Source organism: Capronia coronata (genome assembly GCF_000585585.1).
Source record: "Capronia coronata CBS 617.96 chromosome Unknown acBCG-supercont1.4, whole genome shotgun sequence".
NCBI lineage: Eukaryota > Fungi > Ascomycota > Eurotiomycetes > Chaetothyriales > Herpotrichiellaceae > Capronia > Capronia coronata.
In genome coordinates this window covers 834624-853600 of record NW_006912896.1, presented here as the reverse complement: position 1 = coordinate 853600, position 18977 = coordinate 834624, and the positions used below count along the sequence as shown (strand labels likewise).

Below are 18977 nucleotides of genomic sequence, written 5' to 3'. Positions count from 1 at the left end.
CACATATATACACATATGCACATATATACACATATGCACATATATACACATACACACACATATATCATTTCCCCGCTGGATTTCTGGGCAGAAGGAGGATCGAAAGCTCGTTTCGAGGGGCTGGATCTGGGCAAGGAAGGTCGACCTCGTGATCAATCACACCAGGACATACATAACGAGGAGAAACGAGCTTTCTGTCGAGCCCAAAGCCTATAGTATATGCATACCGCTGGGGTTGGAAGTCACAGAATGTGGATTTCAACTGGGACGGACACTGAGCTTGTACAGGCTGCAATGATGACGAACCACAGTGTCAAACAACTGACCAGTCTGACCAGACCGACGATGATTGGGGGTGGGATGACTCAAACGACATTTCTAGTCCAATATGACTACAACCTGTCCAAGTGGTTCCACGATGCCGAGTTTCGTCGATGGCTGTACAATATCTACTACACGCGAGAACTTGTCCCGGTCAGTGAGACTGACAAATATGAGATTGCTAGAGGCAGGGGGTAGGTCCGGGCTCGGCCGAGTCAGTCGAGTCAAGAAATGGGCTCGATCGACTGGACTGCGTGAGCTTTTGCTCAGTGAAATTCGCGTATCGATACCCTCACTGATTTCTCAGACAGTCGAGGCGTAGCAGATATAGAAACACCTGCACCAAGAGCACAAGTACGTATTGTATTGCCTCAAGCTAGCAGCACAACATATCAACCATAATATTCACTTCCAATCCAAAGACATTCTGTCCATTCCAACTCCATCGCTAGAAACCTGGAGGAACAAACCAAACACAAGAACCAGAGATCAGGGATGTACCGTCGACTTGAACCCCGTAGCAGTCCATGTCATCGTCTGGAAACCTTCCTCATCGGACGATTCCCACCTCCAAACTCGGCCGGGTCGACGGTCCGATAGCCACTCCGACCACTCGGTTTCCGCGCCGGCCGTTCCGGGGAATGCTCCTCGATGACTTCAACAATATCCTCCTCGGCGCTAGGCGCGACATCCTCCTCCACCACGACCCTTTCTTCCACGACCCGTTCCCGTCGCGGACCGCTCGCTTCCGTCATGGCTCTGCTGCGACTGCGACTCCGCCGCGGCGACCGTCGACGGTGGCGCACAACGTCCTCCTCGACCACCGTCTCTCGGTTGCTACCGTACCCGGATAGTCGAAATGCCGAGAGGAAGATGTACAGAATCAGAATGAACCCGGCGATCGAGCCGAGAACGATCCCAACCAGCGCACCAGGCGCAGGGCCGCTGTTGAGGCCGGCGTATGTTGTGGGGATGGCGAGGATGGCATTCTGGCGTTTCGAGAGCGGCGAGGCAGGGATCAGGACGGGATGGATGGCTTGGGAGACGGAAGAGTGTGGTGTGAGGACGGCGTCTGTGAGTGTTCGTTTAGACAGGTTGATCGTGCCTCGGATGATCAGGGCGAATAATGATGCGAGGGGTGTCTTCTTGGAGGATGTGGCCCGTGAAGATAGAGTCTTGACGGAGGAGGATAGTGATCGAGAAATGATCGCGTTCAAATGCTGGCCTGAGGCACCCGAGGGAGAGATGGTAGGTGCCATGTCGCAGTGGATTCGGATGTCAAGGCGTAGATGAGAATATGGTAAGGTGGGCAGTGTTCGACTGTTGGATTGTAGGGTCACGAAGCTCGTGCACGGGGGAGATTTGGTCCTTTTGCTGCGGATGAAGCAGGACCGTGCCAGAAACTAGGGAGGGGACGTCCCGTAAATTGGGGAGCAAGCCCGTGCTTTTTCCTGAAGACGCCTTTTGTATCCCTCCCTTCTGCACGCCGTGCCTTTTTTGTGTTCTGTCCGCTGAATGCACTTCACTCAATGAACAGGCCTGGAGGACGCCCTTTGCGACCAATGTGCTCACTTCACCGTTCTCGACAGTGCCTTAAGGGGTTGACGGTAGAACTGTCCTGCCCTGGGGTCTGTGCCACCTTCTGCACAGTCCTCTGGTGGACACAATCAAAGGCTCTCGACGTGTCTCCTTCTTTGCGCAAACCACCTGCTCTTTGAAAGTCCTCGATAGGCAGAAACACTAAACGCGGACGCATCCAGCGCGGCTTAGACCGAGCAGGAGTATGAGAGTCTTTTGATTTCCGGTTTACAAAGTTCGAATCTCAAACCGCGAATCGTGGTTTCGGTTCCGGTCTCGTCGGCGATTTCAGCTGGTATCGGTAGCGGTGAACGTGGGCGTAGTGGATGGGTCGGTACGAGAAGATGGGAAAGGCGAGACGGTAACTGCCTTCCTTTGAGGCCTGTTGAACGAAAGACAAGAATAATATGCAACAATTCTGTGGAGGACACTGCAACTTCTCCCAGCTGGCGAAAAAGGAATGGGAAAGCAAGAGGAGGGAATACAAAAAGCAAAGGGACAGTGAACATGTGGAATGATGATGGATGGTGTTCACATCTCGATCATTGAGTGTCTACTAGTATCTAGTATCTAGCATCCACCCCCAGCCACGTCAGATCACATACCCACCCACCACTGGCACCACCGCCATCAACGTCCACACAACATCACATCTAGGTATCTGGGTGGTTGGTGTTTGACCTAACTATTCTGTGCTGTGATATAATTCCATAATCCTTGCACAAAATCACTCATCACGTAGTAGGATCCATTGGCATGGTGTCGTGGTGTCGTGGTGTCGTGGTGCCGTGGTGCCCATAAGCCTAGGCTGAGAGCCGCCTAAGCCTTAGCCCCTGTGTCCCCAGCCTTGTCATTATCCAAATGAAGCAACCCGAAGATTGCTCATCTCGTCAACATCGCCCACTGTATCCATGTTCGCGGCTTCAATCTAAGCCATGCACGCCATCGTAGGACCATCCAACCTATTAACCTTTATTTTCTTCCCTCTTGTGTCCGTTCATATTTGAACCAGTCCGGAATATTCGTCCAATCCCATGCATTGCGTCTTCGTCTGAGTCCAGACGTCGTTTCCCCATAAGTCGAGATTCTAGGGTTGCGGCGACAATCTGCGAAGATAACGGCGTCATCATCGACATCAGGCGCAGAAGAGTCCATTGCCTCGGTCTTGAGATTCTGAATCTTCTTGTCTTCATCTTCGTCTTCGTTCTTGGTGTTGATGTCTGTGGCGCAAGCAGATCCATCCTTCATAATGCTGGATCGCTTGATTTCTTTCTCTTCCACCTTGACTTTGACTTCTGATTCCACTCCCTCATCATCGTTCTGGTTGGTGGCGGAATGCCGCTCGTGGCTCGAATCTGATCTGGCATAAGCATTCGAATTGGAAGTTCGTGCATTTTGGCCATGCTGATCGTCATGCTCAGGAGCATCAGCCTCATTCACACGCTGGATGTGTTGGACGTGCTCTTGACCCGATTCTATCATCCTCCCTTCTTGTCCTATCACTTCCTCGATTTCTTGTCCTGGTCCACAATCCTGGAGCCCAGCCAGAATGGTCTGCCCCTTATCCTTTGCATGTGACCCCTCGTTGTCGTTGGTGCTGTTGTCTTTCATGTCAGCCTCGTCGTCCGCAAAATATCCACACTCTTGGTCTGGTTCTTGGCCATTGAACCCGCTTGGCTCATCCTCCAGGTCTGCATCGTGGTCCTCGTCATGGTCCCGGTCCTGGTCATTGTCACCCACTTCAGCAACGACGTCCAGCACAGACATCCTATTCTCCGGCTCTGTAGCATCGTTCACCTTCAGATGCGTAATGTTTTCCTGCAACCCCATGTCCAGACTCTGATTACTCCGACACTGATCTCCAGACACAATCTTCAACAGCATAGCCAGAATGAGCAAGATCACTTCCTCGAAAAATACCAGGAAACATCTGGTATTGAAGACACAGCTCTCATGGCTATCATCACTCCCTCCCGAACTTGCTGACACTGAGTAGAACGAGTCTTCAATCTGTTCTTCGTATGGCGAACAACCAGTGTTCTCGCTCATCATTGTCAAGTATCGCAGGAATGCTGCAAGAATTTCTCTTTCATGAACACAGCCATTGATTGGTTCTCGAGAAGTAGATGTGCTATATTTCCCACTCATATCATCACTCAGGCTGTCGTTGTCGCTGCTGTCCTCGTCAATGTGGTCAATGATGGCGTCGATATATCGATGGAGGATGAAGTTGCCATTGATGCTGGGTGATTGTTGCTGTTGCAGCTCAGTCTGTTGAGCGGCTAGATCGGCCTTTCTGATGCCATAACGCACGGTCCCAAACAAGACGTATCTGTTCCACCATGCCAGTCTATGATCTTTGGCTTTCTCGTGGAGCCAGACTCCGAGAAGGATACCGAAGGTCAGTTTGCTGAAAAGGAGTTTGGCGGTCCATGTGGCTCCAGATAGGTCAAGTGCCGTGCTAATCGTTGGTAGATACTTCATAGCGATTGAGACAAGGAGATCAAAGAAGCAGAGGGCCGTCAAGCTGGATAGAAAGAAATTCAGAGGATTTGCCGGGATTGGTTGGAAGACTGATTTGCAGAAAATAGCGGAAATGTCCATATTGAATCGGTCTCTGTCGATGGTCGTAGGAAGTCTGCTCTTTGGATGTGGAATGTATTCTCGTTGGGATTGCGCAGGGAGTGTTTTTTTTTTTCTTTTTCTGGATGATGATCTCCTGAAACACACAGTAGGAACCTTTGGGTTGTCGTCTCGCTGTTGTCTGTTGCAAGTGTAAAGAAGGAGGAGAAGAGAAGAACATCAAGGAAGATATATAAGTGCCAGGAAAAGTAAGATGCCCGCCTCACCAATGTCACTGCGTAGATTGTACAAAGACTGCCTTGCTCCATGAATGCTGCTCTTGGAACGGGTAGTTGTTCAGGATGAGACATAGGGGGTTGTATTCCTGCTGTTTCTGTTTACGACTGTTGCAGCTGCTAGAGTGAGAGCGCAGCTAGCATTGTACGCAAAGGTCTAGTGTCTCGGAGCCTTTGAATATCCAGGGCGGAGTCTCATACTCCTTTGATCGCACATGGCCATGGACGATCATGTTTTGGAAAGTGTTGTACTCGTAAGACAAATGTATGGGAAAACCATGGCAAGGCTGAGGTATGCTGCGATGGCGCCGACCAAAATAAAAGACAACTCAGACAGGTGCACCTCTGGAGTGAACAACCGCCTGCAAGTGTCTTATTTCACAGGTACATCATCGCAATGCGCTTTGTTGTTGGTTGGCATCAGCGCCAGACAATACATACTGACGGATGTCTCCTCAAATCCAAACGTTTCCATGATTTCTGACAAACCACCTTATGATCTTGGGGGCACTCATAGAGCGAGACACAGGTCGCCCGTACGTTCAATTGTAAGTTGTCATATTCTATCGACCAAAACAATCAGAATAATCCTCGTGTCACCGTGAATCTTGGCTCCCTGGGTGACCGTTGTCGTTGCCGTGATGAAACACTAGTGCCTGCCACGCCTGCCCATCCACAAACATGGCATGCTCCTCACGAGGCATCGGACGAGCGTGACTGATCATCTTCATATCGTTGATCAGGCTGGCTCTGCAATTGGCTGGTCCACAGCTCATGATACGCCCCCGGTTGGTTTACCAAAACATCATGTGTGCCTGATTCCACGACCCGGCCATTTTCGATAACAAGAATGAGGTCGGTATGAAGAATGGTGGACAATCGATGAGCGATCACGAATGTGGTTTTGCCAGCACACAGAGTTTGGAGACTCTTCTGGATCTGTTTTTCCGTGACACTGTCCACACTGCTCGTGGCCTCGTCCAAGAGTAGGATATCCGCCCTCTTCAGCATTGCTCTTGCGATAGCCAACCTCTGTAACTCCCCACCGGACAGTTTGGTCCCGCGCTCACCGACCTTTTCTTGATACCCGTTAGTGAAGGACATGATCTTGTCATGCAATGCTGCAGCCTTGCACGCCTCCACCACCTCTTCGTCCGTTCGCTCGTGGTCTGGGTATTTCACGTTGTCGAGGATGGACATGTTGAAGACGGCGGCCATTTGTGGCACGATGGCCACGTGTCGACGAAAGCTTTCCACCGTGACATTCCGGAGATCTTGACCGTCAATAAGGATCCGACCTTCATCGGCGTCATGAAAACGGAAAAGGAGTTTGAGAATCGTGCTCTTGCCGCCTCCTGTCTGCCCTACCAATGCCACAGTTTTGCCGGGTATGGCTCGGAATGATATGCCGTCAGTGACCTTCCGCTTGCCGTCATAAGAGAAGGAGACATTCTCGAACTCGACGGCACCGGCGAGGAAAATAAACGGTCGAGCGTCTGGTGCATCTTGGACGCGTGGAGTCTTTTCGAGCAAGACCAGGAGTTTCTCGGCGTTGATGAGCTTGTGACTGACCTGCGATATCTCGGTCGCCATCCTGCCCAAAGGCCCTGTCAGCTGGGCCCAGTACGATGTCAACACCACAAAGTCACCGATCCGGCGTTGGCCGCGTTGGATCTGCAAAGCTGCCACGCTACACGCCGCGAAGAAGCTGACTGCGGGTACGGCATGACGAAGGCCTCTTGTCCATGTATCATAAAACCACCATAGCAAAATTGCGGCTCGGGTCGTGTCACCATTCTCTCTATAACGTTGTATCTCAAAGGGTATTCTCCCAAATTGACACGCTGTTGACCAATTCAGCGTTGACTCAGTCATCTGGTAATGCTGCTCGTGCCACGCGTCGAGCCATGATCGCCTCAGGGACTGTCTGCCGTGTATTGCGCTGAAAGTCAACCAGTAAAACAGAACCATTGTCATTGTAATGATGAACATCAAGTACAAGCCAAAGAGACATGTCAGGACCACGGCGGAAGCAGTGAGGTCAACTATGGTGGGCAAAAAGCTGAACAAATAGTTCTGAAGAAGTCCAATCACATCCTGCCCTTGACGCATTATACTCCAAATGACCGAAGATCTCTTCGAGTCATGGAAATCAGCAGACAAGCTCATGATGTGATCGTATGAGTGGCGGTTCAGAGCTATAGTCATATCGGTGGTGACTTGACAAGTTAACCAGTGCTCAATCAAACAAAGCCCTGCCGGTGAAGCAAGGAACTGAAGAAGGCCATATGCCCCTATCAAGCCCCAGGGAACTTCTGTTCCAAGACGGTTGACAATAGCTCCAAGTATCAAGGGTAGGGCAACTGTCACAATCCTTGTTAAAGCACTGCAAATGAGCATGCCGCACAAGAAAGCCTGCTGTCGTCGAGACCGCGGGTACATATAAGGGACAAAGACCTTGAAAGAAAACAAGTATTGCCAGAGGGGTCGGTTGCGGATTTCTTGTCTGTCGAGCTCTTCTTGATCCGTTCCCTTGGATTGAGCGGGTTGTTTCGACTTGGCTGAACCATTGCCGTTTCCCAGGAGTGGCTGTGTTTCCACACAATAGGTCTCCTTCTGTTTGAACCTGGCAACTTCGACCAGCAAACTGCTCCCGAGAAGGCACAGTGCTATCGCAATCTGAGAACCTTGCAATATGCTGCTCGCGACATCGAGGCTGCCATTTGTGGAGGAATTGGTGGCCTTAAGCACAAAACCCAACCCTTGCAGCATGAACAAAAAGCCCCAAGCACCACAATAAGGGTAGGATGTGGTGTCTGAGGCGCCAATGAGACCAAGTAGTAGTATTGTCCACACCAGGAAGAGGTAGAGAGCATATAAAACCTCAGGATCAGCAAACTCAAAGGAGTTTGGTCTTTTCATCTCCACTAAGGACTGTGCAGCACACAGCAGTGCAGCTACAGAAGAGAGCAATAGTTGACCATGGTGTAGTCGTTTGTTTGTAGCTGAACGTGCAGTTGAGAAGGAGGCAACGATAGACGCCACAGCATAGTAGACGACTGTTAGGCTAATAGTGAGGACTTGAAGCATTCTCAACATGAGATTGTGCGTATTCGAGACGTGCAGCAGCATATTTTCCATTTTCCCTTCCGTATGTGATCAAGGAGAAGTACCTTGACCGAGAGATCAAAACCTGCTTTCATTCAACCATCATTCGCCAGCTTTTTGTTGTTGTTTGCTTTGCCATCGATCCATGGAATCTGGATGAATCTCTGTTGTTCCAGAATTTGGAATAGTTTGGAATAGGGACACAGTTACGAACAAGGAAACAAATGTTGTCTTTGTCTCTTGCCAACACCCCAGTGTGGTTGCCTGCTGAGGTTGGCACGTTACGCATGGGGAGCATGAGGTCAATTAACACTGTCCGCAAGCCACGCATTCCAAGCAAGACTGCCTGATATATCGCGGAGTCATCATGCACAGGGTAATGTCTCGTCCAGGTCTCGCCAATGCCTTTGCTGTCTATGGTGAGGCCGGAATCCGATGGCAGGTCCTATAAGGGCCAACGAATGAATGGCCGATCACCGACATCTAGGCTATCCGCCGCTTTCCCGAAAGGTTGAAATGCATAAGGACGAAACTCGTAGGGCACTCGCTGCATGCCAGCTGTACACAGTAAGGCCCACTCGGGCAGCAACATGATCATGTATCCTGCCATGCAGGCTACTGGAGTGACTCATGTCGCTTGAGGTCTTCCAATCCGCCACAATACAACGGCTGTCGATCTGTTGGTCGGCGAAGAGGCTCTTATTCGATGTAACAAGAGGGGGTTGATGCACATTCTGGAACCAGGCAGCGGTAGCAAGACTAACTGTTAGAGCTAGCCTTGGTAACGGAGGTAGCAATGCTAGAGCGAGTGTCGGGAAAGGCCTGCAGCCCATGTGATCTGCCGTGGTTGCGGTGCAAACAAGGGTGCGAAGCCTGACGAATCAGTTTCGATGTCTGTTGTCGTACGGCGTCCAGCGGCTGTAGGTTGCAATGCTTAAAAACAAGGCGACAACGCCCCGCCTTCTTTCATCTCGGGTCGCTTGTAAAAGTGACACGCAGAAACCGTGTGCTTTCACCCGCGGCCCAGGTTGAGGGACCTAACTTGTGGCATCTGCGCAGATTTTGTTTCAGGATATCCGAAGAATGGCGCGACGGCGACGTCGACGACTTCTTTGAAGAGCCCACCAACGACAGCGTCTTGTAAATCTTCACCAGTTTGCTTAAAGTCTGGATAGGCATTGAGCTCTAGCAACCAGACATTAGCATCTTTATCGACCAAGAAGTCGACGCCAAATATCTCAAACCCATTGGGCAGTGTTTGAAAATGCACCATCTGTTCGCGGGCGGCAGCCTCGAATACTTCGCCAGTAATGTCACAGATCTGCTTGAATATGGCTTCTTTCCATCCCCTTTGCATGCCGGGAGAATTGAGAGTCCAGAAGCGATGGACAGATGATTCTTTGGTGGCTTCATCTTGGAAACAGGTATTTGTCAAATGTTGTGCCAGGTCGAGGACTTCAGCATCCTCTGTGATGGAGGGCGATTGATATGGCTTTGCGGCAAACAGGGCCAGCATTTCTTTGTATACATAGACTTTCAAGGCGCCAACGGCCAACACGTACGCCCTGATGTGGAACTTCCGGTTGCCGTACGCATCGAGCAGGAGTGGAGGGTCGATGTAGGGTTGAGCGATGAAATGGCGGAGCTGGGAAGTCATTGCGTTGCTGTCTTCAGACGTGTCCTGTCCATTTGATTTGACATCAATAGGTGAGCCGTTGTCCTCTTCCGAGTCCTCGTCTGGATTGGGCTCCTCCCATTCTTCAAAGATTGTTTGCAATTCATCCATGCTGGAGAACAGTCTTATGCCGTTGCCACCGTCACTCATTCCCGGTTTAAGGATCCACCACGTCTTCTGTTCTGGGGAGGTTCTCTGTTCGTTTTCGGCCATGCTTTCGTTCAAGTCCCAAGCATCCACCAATGCTTCATCCAGAAACTCTGCATAGTCGAGCTCAAAATGCACACAGGGCTTGAAATGTCTGGCCAGGACGCTGTCCGGATGTTTGACAAGCCACGTGGATACCGTATTCGACAGATAATGTTTGCGGATCAGGGCTTTTCGAATGATGTACGCGCATACGAGAGAAGTCCGCGAATGTTCCATGGCATGTTCAAAATCTAAGGCTTCATACGCGGTGAACTGCAAGACACGGTCTTCTGGACTCGGCAGGTCACTAAGCGAAGATATGAGGCTCATCGATGCGTTCTTGAGACCGCTTAGGGCCTGCAGTATGAGAGGCTGCACATATGTGTCTGGATAGTTGACCAGCGCATATAACGGCAACGTTGACTGAGCTGTCTCCTGGCTCGCAGAGCTTCCTGCGGTATCATCCCTGGACGCCCGTTCAGCAAGACCGCGCAGACCAGACACGACTTCAATGCCCTTGACTAACTTACTCACAGCTTGATTTCGCCTGTATAGTGAGGCAAGTGCCAGAAGTTGGCCACTAACGGAGTTACACTGATACTGTCAGTAAGACGAGTGTTTTTGGCATGTGATCAGATACGTACGTGACGTTGCCTTGGAGCACCTCCCATCCATCTCCCTTCTGGGCGTCCGTAACAGCCTTGCGCACGTCTGCAAAGTTCGGCGACCACTTGAACTTTCGATGAGCACGTTTCGGAATCTGGACGTTTGCATCCCCATTGGCTTCGCCATCTTCACGAATAACCTTTTCTTCGACATTTGGATTGTCGTCTTCTGCTTCCTCCGGTAGTTCCTCGAAGGAGCTTCCGCTGGACCAGGAATTCTGGAGCATTTCGGCGTACACGATTTTCGCACTCTCAACGCCTTTGCGAAGAGGTACGTTGATACTGTAGAGATGGACATCGTCCGGCCACTCTTTCATCAACTTCTCGATTAGTTTCGTGCTCAACTTCGACGCAGCAGAGATGATTTCTGGATCATGCTCTCTCGAGTCAAAAGCGTACGACAAGGCAATGCTTTTCTTTCCACTCATAGCACCTTCCAATGCTCCGCCAAGGGTGCCGCTGGATAGAGCAAAGACGGCCGTGGTGTTGCGGCCGTAATTTGGACCGCTGAGGACAAGGTCAATGGGGCTTTTATCGTTGAACACGTGGTGAAGACCAATCTGCACACAGCTGGCTGGGGTACCGTCGATCAGAACCCATTCCTCGCCCCCATCATTGAAGGGGCGGGCGGAAGTGATGCCATCGTCCTTGTGAAGAGTGCCGGGGCGGAAGTAAGATGGAGTCAAAGTTTGGCCGACCATATGAGCCTTCCCAATCCATGATCTCTGAACGTGAGGGAGGGCTACCGAGACCGAATGGCCGGCAGACTGAAGAGTTGCTACGAGAGAGTGAACATATGGCGAGGACTCGTTGGACGGAGGCCCGTCATCGTTCACAACCTGGCGACGGTCGTCAGTTTTTGAGAAGAGCGAGGAATGCAAAAGGCCTTACAAGGATATGCATAGCGAAAGGAACTATAACTGTAGTATCAAGCCCACCGATACGCCGATAGTCTATACATAGTGAAGAAAATCTCCCCGAGTAACTTGAACGTCGGGGAAAACGGAGCATGTCATTATAGATTCCCTAAACCTTGGCGGCGAGAGGTTGATCGACGGAATTGGTAAAGCGGCACCACCTTTTTACGCGGAGCACATAGATCTCTACAGGCATCTAATAAGGCAGTTCACGGGGTAGCCCACAGCGTAGTTAATAGTGTATCCAACAGAGCATCCAGAGTTTCTTATAGCGTCGCCTACAGGGTCGCGTACTCGGTCGCGTATAACGTCGCTTCAGTCTAGAGACCGCCGCTTTCATAAAGCGTTCCTCCAGGCGTGGAAAGGCGGCGCAAGTTGGTTAAGGCGGCGCAGATTTGGCGGGCGTAGGTCAAAGCAGCGCGAGTCATGCGGACGCAGATATGGCGGCGCAAATCAGGCGGCGCAAAAACGGCGGCGCAGGTTAACAGGCGACAATGACGAGAGTCATTAACTACGTAGCACAGTAGTACCACGTACTACACAGATGGCATGTTGACATTATTTGCATATTGCAAGTCCGCGCTCCGATGAAACACACCTAGCTGCAAGCTTCTTGACCATCTGGAAGCACACGTGAACAGACAAAATGCGAGAGACCCATCGTAGTTCACGATCCCGTTCTCCTCATCGACATGAAGGCAAGAGATCCCGCCATCGATCCCGGTCACCTCAGCACACCTCCCCGAGAGTGGCCCTGCCCTACAATGCCCGCGAGATCTCGCGCCATGACCTAGATCTATATCGACCAATGTTCGCAGTGTACCTCGACATACAGAAACAATTGGAGATTGTCGACCTCGACGAGACCGAGGTGAAGGGCAGATGGAAAAGCTTTGTGAAGAAATGGTACAGTCCGCATCCGACACATGATGGCCGGGAACTGGCTTTCAGGAAGTTACTAACATGCCAGGAATCGTGGAGAACTAGCGGAGGGTTGGTATGACCCGAAGACACTCGAGAAAGCCCGCACATCTGTCCAGACATCCAAGGCTCCAGCAACAAACACTCAAGAGGCCGACGCTGGGTCGGGCGACGACGACGAATACGGTCCTCCGCCGCCAACCTCAATTGGTCCGTCGCGGAATAACACTACTGTCCGAGACACGGCTTTTGGAGCATCTATACCCTCCTTGCAGGATCTCCGAGCGCGAGATGAACAGGCGCAAGAAGAAGCGGCCTCGGCCCGAGGCAAGCAAAGAGAGGGCCTTCGTCACGAACGGATAATAGACCGGAAACTGCAGAAGGAACGGCTCGAGGAGATCGCACCCCTCGCCGAGCCAGGGACTCGTGAACGCCAGCTTGAGAAGAAACGAGAAAAGGCCGACTCCAACCGGGCGTTTGCCACGGCTAAGGAAGACGGGGATGTGGAGCTCAAAGAAGCCGACGTCATGGGCGATGAGGATAGTCTGGGCCAGCTGAAGAAGATGCAGAAAGAAAACGAGCGGCGGAAGAACGAGAGGGAAATCCGCAAAGAGGAGATCATGCGGGCGAGACGTGCAGAGACAGAGGCGCGACTGGCGAAAATGAAAGAGAAAGAAGACCGCACGATGGCTATATTCAAGGAGATTGCAAAGGCTAGATTCGGTGGAGGAGCAGGCGACGAACAGTCATGAAAACAGAGCAGATTTTCATTAAAAGTCTCAACTCGATGTAAGAGCGGCCACCGCCTCAGCGCCGTCGGCCTGCGGTGTGCTAGACCCATTTGTGGCAGGACCACCACCACCTGCCGACCCAGTGTTGAAGTCCTTCGCCTTGCTGGCCGCCGCCATCTGCCATGCCGGAATGGCTGCTTTGTTGCCGGAGGAAGCGAACGGTGCGGCAGAGGCGGGTCTGGGAGTTGCCGCGGAAGATGCAGGCACAGACACGGATGAAGGATACGTTGCGCCAGTGGCCGTGGAGTGCGTCTGTCTTGGAGGTCCTGGGTGCGTGCTGTTGCTGGGTGCCGTTTCGGCTGAAGGAGTTCCAGCAGCACTGTTCGAGCTCGGGATCGTACCAGGCTGAGTCCGGGGGATTCCTTGACCGCCTGCCCCCAAGCCGCTGGAGCCACCGATCCGGTTCCCTAGTAGCAATTTCAGGCTTCCCAGTTCACTGCTCAACTCCTTCAATTGCCTCTCACTAGCCTCTTTGACACTTTCGACCGACCTTGGTAGACTTTCCTTCATATTCCTAATTTCGGCCTCCATCCGTCGCGCGTCATCCTCTCTTCGCATGTTCGCCGTCTTCAGCTCGCCGACGATCGTCTCAATGTCTGTTATGGTGTTATCCAGTCTTTGTGTCCTGGCTTCTTCGGCTTCTTTCAGCGCAGCCGTGTCGGAAGACAACGTATCCAGTAGTGCGAATGCCTTGTTGAATTGCTCGTCTATGGCCGCCTTGTCCTGCTCGAGCTGCGGCGGCGTGGGCGGTGCTATTAGAGGCTTGACATATCTCTGCGCGAGGACGTAGAGACCATAGCCGGCGCCTCCAACAACCGTGGCCATGATGAACCAATCCCTCCAGTCCCGTCTGGGGGGCTCAGGAGGCGGAGGAGGTTGCCATTCGCCATAAGGATTGTAGGGATACGAGTATTGCGGACCCGGAGGACCTCGCGCTTGTTGGGAGGGCGGATAATATGCGGCGTTTTGTGGCGGTAGTGGTTGAGGAGGTCCGGTGCTGGCGCGTGCAAGAGATAGATCGATCTCCTCTTGCGTGAGATTCTTCGATTTGAGGAATTCAATCCTCTTTTCGAGAGGAGCAGACGCAACGGATGGGTCTTGAAGAAAGGTGACGGCGGAGGAAACGATGTCCTCCCGCGGCGCCATGTTTGGCGACAGGCTCTGGAGCAACCCAGCTATCCCATGCGATGTTCGTTGTGATTCGGGCGTCACGCACACCTTATGGACTGATGAGAACTCCAGATCTTGATGAAAAGATGCAATTAGGAGGCTGGCGGTCGGAGATGGCTGATGATGATGACCGAGGTAATTCGAGTTGACGGCTCAACCCTCTTTCGGCAAGGAGTGACGCCGCCCTATAGTCACAGTCTGGTCAAGGGTCTGGGTTCCCATACACGAGCCGCCCTGTAGGTTCGATTCGAAGAGGACAATTAAGACGTGGTATGTTGTTCAATGCAGTACTATATATGTTTTCCTCTCAAGATACTAAATCATACCCTGTTCGAAGCTACTGTCCAAATCTTCCATCTCGACGACGTTGATTGGTAACGACAGATCGGGAGAATAGTTCATCGGCCTGAAGTTCTCGATTCCACCCAGATTATGCCCTGTGGATGAGCCTTGTGGCATCGTCTTGATCGACATGATTGATCTGAAATTGATCACATCTTCCCACGTATCTTCGACGGCGTTGTATACAATGTGCAGAGGGTCGATAAACTCGGCCAGGAGTCGGTAGACATGGTCGATATGTAGCACTTCCGTATATTGGGTCGCTATAAGGTGAACAAACCAGTTCCTTTCCAAGAACCCCCTCATAGCCATAGCACCTACCATAAGTAGGTTGAACACCGTGCAGTGACACAGTTTAGTGATTGCGAACATGTCCATTTTGGAGAGCCTTGACTGAAGGTCCAGGGCCTGTGAGCGAACACGTGCTGCGGAGGTGTTGAAGCTGATGTTGTTGAGGTAGACGGATAGGAAGAGTGCAATCTGGTAACATCGTTGTAGTTCGACAAATTCGCCCTGTTGCAGGAAGTGGCTATTGGGGTCCATTCTGGCAATAGCAGGTGCTGTCTCTGGGAGCAATTTTGCACTCGGGCTTTCGGCGCGCCAGATGAGTCTTCGTGCGCCGACGGCAGCACAGAAGGTGTACCATTCTCGATCACAAGTCCACAGCTTTCGATCCAGTTCAACAACTTCCCGAACGTGGCCAGAGCCCCGGGCGCCCTGTCGTCGGCCCCTGACAAGCACAACTGACGAACTGTGGAGGAAAGCACTTATGATGTTGATCTTGCCACTGAATATCTCTTCAGCCAGAGCCCACCAGTGGATTTGGACGTAAAGACAACACTTACACGGCCATCTCCTTGTCCAAGTCGACATCCTCGACACCGATCAATCCGGAAATTCTCCGTAGAGCTTTGAGATGCATTCTGCCTGTCTCCCCATCGGAAAGCAGGATCTGCGAGTGTCAGTTCTAGAGAAGGAAACAATGCTCCCGAACACCTGGCAGCAATATGCAAGCATCACCAGCAGACCGGGGCAGAGACTGGACGGCAGTATGCACTTACCGAAAGCCTGAGCAGGAAGAAGATCGCTTGATAGCACGACTCGTCCAACTTTCGGGATGACAGATCACTCAGAATCGCATTCAGTTCTGCCAGACAATACGTCTGCAGGCGTAGCCATGACGGAATCTCCCACAGAGGTTGCTGGCCCTTCTCGACCGGCGGAGGCAGTACCACACCGGGACCTCCGCGCAGTGACCCGGCCAAAAATACGGAAGCATAAGCTGCTACGGCGTAGGCCAGCACCGGAGAAGATTGGATCTGAGACAAGTTATCAATCCAGGACCATCCTTTTATCAGATGGACTGCAAATGGTCGAAGGATCTTGATGTAGAAGAAGAGGTCTGCCTGTATTTCACGGTCATACTTGAAGCTGTCGGGCACAAACGGATCCAGAGTTTGGCTACCGAATCTCAAGATCTGGGGGACGATGCTGCCGTCGATCAGAATCAGCTTCTCTGGCCTGTCTGCCTGCAGGCAATGCGACTCGAAGGGACCGTAAACCCAGCGACTACTACTTTCCAACAGTTGCTGTCGATACTCGGAGAGTACTTGGTTGTCGGTTTCCTCGATGGCTTGGGTGACATTGTTTGCAGAGCGAGTGGCCTCGCTTGGCAGAACCGAAGTGAGAATGGCATTTGTCGTATGGTCAAGCAGGAGATTCTGGCGATGCGTTTTTCGCCAACCTCGATACCGCCGGGACACATGGGAGGTGATCGCCTTTGCTTCTGCCGACGCCTTTTTGTAAGTACCCCGGTTAAAAGATTGTGCATCTCGAACGATGAACAATAGTGGTCGAGGCTCCTGACGACAAGCCATATTGTACCGCGGAGGGTCAGCACTTGTCACTGACTCTCTTCACCTGCAATCTTCATCTTCACTTCTGAACCAGAGCCAAAGACATCTATGCAGAAGAGGGGCCATCTCAGCGTCGCACAATTGCAATTGCCGCCCAATAGTCAGCCAAAGGCCCAGATGCTTGCCTAGCCGCGGCAAGAGCGTCGCCAAGAGGAACCATCACAGTCCAAGTCTCACTTGCAGGGGTGTTTGGTCTTTCTGTATAGGTCCGAATCGGGAATATGGGGCTAGGGAGGGCGCGCCTTGCTTACACATCCTTATTATTAGCTCACCGACGACCAGTCACCGTTCGAAGAGACAACTCCTCAAGAGCTCCTGAGCCTCCATGTGTGCATGTACTTACCTACATTGGACAAGGTTTGGCGACTCGGTCCAACTATGTTCGCGCTTATTCATGCTCTGCATAAGGGCCGGCTGGTGGTTGCAGGACGGAAGCGAGGAGGCCACCGTTCACTCGTCAACGCGCTTCATCTCAACAGCCCAGATCATCGCTTAGAGATAGAGCCTCGGGAACTTGTCCCAGAAACCGTTTTCGCATCCAGTTGGTTCATGTGCTGGTGAGATCTCCAGGTTGCTACCATATGTTACATAAAGTAAGTTACTTCTTTAACTTCCCGCGGCCTCCTTCACTCCAGTTCAAACATAAACAAATAAGGTATCCGGGGTTTTTCTCTTCACTCTTTGGTTGTCGAAGGTCAGCATGGACAAGTCTCAGACCCCGGGTCTCAACAAATTGCCAAATATTCCTACAGTCGTCGAGGTCGAGACCGAGTCAGATGACGAGCGCCGACGCGTGTCCAGCGATATCCGAAAGGATGAGACGTATGCCGAAGCCGTTCGGAAGTATCCACGTCCTTTCCTGTGGTGCATGTATATTGTCTGGGTGATGCTCAGCTCCAATTACATCAACACAGCTGGAAGCTCAGTCCTCGGCATCCCTCGCTTCAGAAAGGACTTTGGCCGCCCATACCAGGGAGACTATGTTCTCCCCGCACAATGGCAGGCTGCATACTTTGGTGCTTCCTCAGCAGCGTGAGTGGAGATCAAGTCTTGCTCTGGTGTATGTCGACTAACATATTAGGGGTGTTCTGGGTGCCATTGGAGCTGCGTGGGCCGCGGACAAAGCGGGCCGCAAGCCTATTCTAGGACTGGCATTCATCTTTAAAGCCACATCTACGACCCTCCAGGTGGTAGCAACGACGAACTCGGTTTTCTTTGGGGGTTATTTCTTGAATGGACTGAGTTCCGGAGTGCTCACAACTATGGCGTTCACCTATATCGGCGAAGTATCTCCCTTGGCCTTACGCGGCATTCTCTCAGCCGGTACCCCCATAGCAATCTGTATGGGTGGACTATTCGCGGCAATTTTGACGAAATACGCGGGGACTCAGGATTCTCGTTGGGCATATCGCACAGGGTTTGTCTCGGACTATGGCTTTTTGGTGGTATCCGCCATCTTTCTCCCATTCATGCCCGAATCACCATGGTGGCTCATCAGTCGAGGCAAAGTTGGCAAGGGGCTTCGGGCTCTCCAAAAGCTGGGTTATGACCCAATCCAGGCACAAGACCAAGTCAGCTCAATCCGTGGTGCTCTTGACGCGGTTAAGGCCGAGACCTCGGGCACAACTTATATCGAGTGTTTTCGTCGATCAAACTTGCGACGGACCATCATCTCAGTTGCGCCTTCGTCCATCCAGGCACTCTCCGGCGTTGTGTTCGTTGCGACTTATGCCACATACTACCAACAACTGGCGGGCTACAGTACTCGCGCAAGTTTCCAACTCTCCATTGTTCAGCAGGTGCTATCCATTTTTGGAAACTTCTGCTCTTGGTTCTTGATTGATCGAATGGGACGACGATGGTTGACTATTTCGGGTGTAGCCCTGCTCACCGTCCTTCTTCTCGTCACAGGAGGCCTGGCAGTCGCGAAGACTGCGGGTACAATCAAAGCTACTGTCGCCCTCCTCTTGCTATATTGCTATGTCTACAACGCGACCATCGGAGCGACAGCTTTCACTATCATGACTGAGACCGCGACCCCACGACTTCGTGCCAAAACGGCATCGATGGCTTTTGTATCCCAAAGTGCACTCTTCGTAAGTACTAAGCCTGTCTCTGGCCCTTGCTATCTGTCACATTTGTTCTGACCAGACATCGACAGACCATGTGGGGATTTGTTCTCCCATATCTTTTCAACCCCGATAAGGCGAATCTTGGGGCAAGAGTAGCCTTCATCTTCGGTGGGCTTAGCGTACTTTGTCTGGTATATCTGTGGTTCTACCAACCTGAGACGGCGGGGCTATCATACGAAGAGATGGATGAACTCTTCATCAAGCGTGTACCTGCCAGGAAGTTTAGGCATTACCGTAAGACGGAGCAGTGTGCAGGCTTAGCGCAGTAGAGGGAATTCTCATGCTGTTTGGAAAGGATAGCCCACAACGGTTGGAATCGTGGAGTGTAAAGAGTGACATCCCCTCCTATTCAGACATGTAGTCCGTTGTCCAGTAGCATTCCATGATGAGGTCT

The 18977-nt window shown here is 51.8% G+C and overlaps 7 protein-coding genes across 7 annotated transcripts; 2 read left to right on the top strand and 5 right to left on the bottom strand.

Annotated features, from left to right (window-relative positions):
* Nucleotides 1-851: 851 nt before the first annotated feature.
* A1O1_04871 (uncharacterized protein) lies at nt 852-1580 on the bottom strand (the record flags this gene model as incomplete). The annotated part of the gene is made up of 1 exon (XM_007725760.1): nt 852-1580. The coding sequence occupies one exon, from the start codon at nt 1578-1580 to the stop codon at nt 852-854; it is 729 nt and encodes a 242-aa protein (XP_007723950.1).
* A 3870-nt stretch (nt 1581-5450) lies between these two features.
* On the bottom strand, nt 5451-7529 carry A1O1_04870 (uncharacterized protein; the record flags this gene model as incomplete). Its single annotated transcript, XM_007725759.1, has 1 exon — nt 5451-7529. The coding sequence occupies one exon, from the start codon at nt 7527-7529 to the stop codon at nt 5451-5453; it is 2079 nt and encodes a 692-aa protein (XP_007723949.1).
* A 1348-nt stretch (nt 7530-8877) lies between these two features.
* A1O1_04869 (uncharacterized protein) lies at nt 8878-11297 on the bottom strand (the record flags this gene model as incomplete). The annotated part of the gene is made up of 4 exons (XM_007725758.1): nt 8878-10195; nt 10264-10323; nt 10374-11233; nt 11286-11297. The coding sequence occupies 4 exons, from the start codon at nt 11295-11297 to the stop codon at nt 8878-8880; spliced, it is 2250 nt and encodes a 749-aa protein (XP_007723948.1).
* Nucleotides 11298-11957: 660 nt separating this feature from the next.
* A1O1_04868 (uncharacterized protein) lies at nt 11958-12984 on the top strand (the record flags this gene model as incomplete). Its single annotated transcript, XM_007725757.1, has 2 exons — nt 11958-12217; nt 12282-12984. The coding sequence occupies 2 exons, from the start codon at nt 11958-11960 to the stop codon at nt 12982-12984; spliced, it is 963 nt and encodes a 320-aa protein (XP_007723947.1).
* Nucleotides 12985-13011: 27 nt separating this feature from the next.
* Nucleotides 13012-14169, bottom strand: A1O1_04867 (uncharacterized protein; the record flags this gene model as incomplete). The annotated part of the gene is made up of 1 exon (XM_007725756.1): nt 13012-14169. The coding sequence occupies one exon, from the start codon at nt 14167-14169 to the stop codon at nt 13012-13014; it is 1158 nt and encodes a 385-aa protein (XP_007723946.1).
* Nucleotides 14170-14508: 339 nt separating this feature from the next.
* On the bottom strand, nt 14509-16412 carry A1O1_04866 (uncharacterized protein; the record flags this gene model as incomplete). Its single annotated transcript, XM_007725755.1, has 3 exons — nt 14509-15322; nt 15381-15487; nt 15597-16412. The coding sequence occupies 3 exons, from the start codon at nt 16410-16412 to the stop codon at nt 14509-14511; spliced, it is 1737 nt and encodes a 578-aa protein (XP_007723945.1).
* Nucleotides 16413-17151: 739 nt separating this feature from the next.
* Nucleotides 17152-18852, top strand: A1O1_04865 (uncharacterized protein; the record flags this gene model as incomplete). The annotated part of the gene is made up of 3 exons (XM_007725754.1): nt 17152-17483; nt 17533-18547; nt 18613-18852. The coding sequence occupies 3 exons, from the start codon at nt 17152-17154 to the stop codon at nt 18850-18852; spliced, it is 1587 nt and encodes a 528-aa protein (XP_007723944.1).
* Nucleotides 18853-18977: the final 125 nt, after the last annotated feature.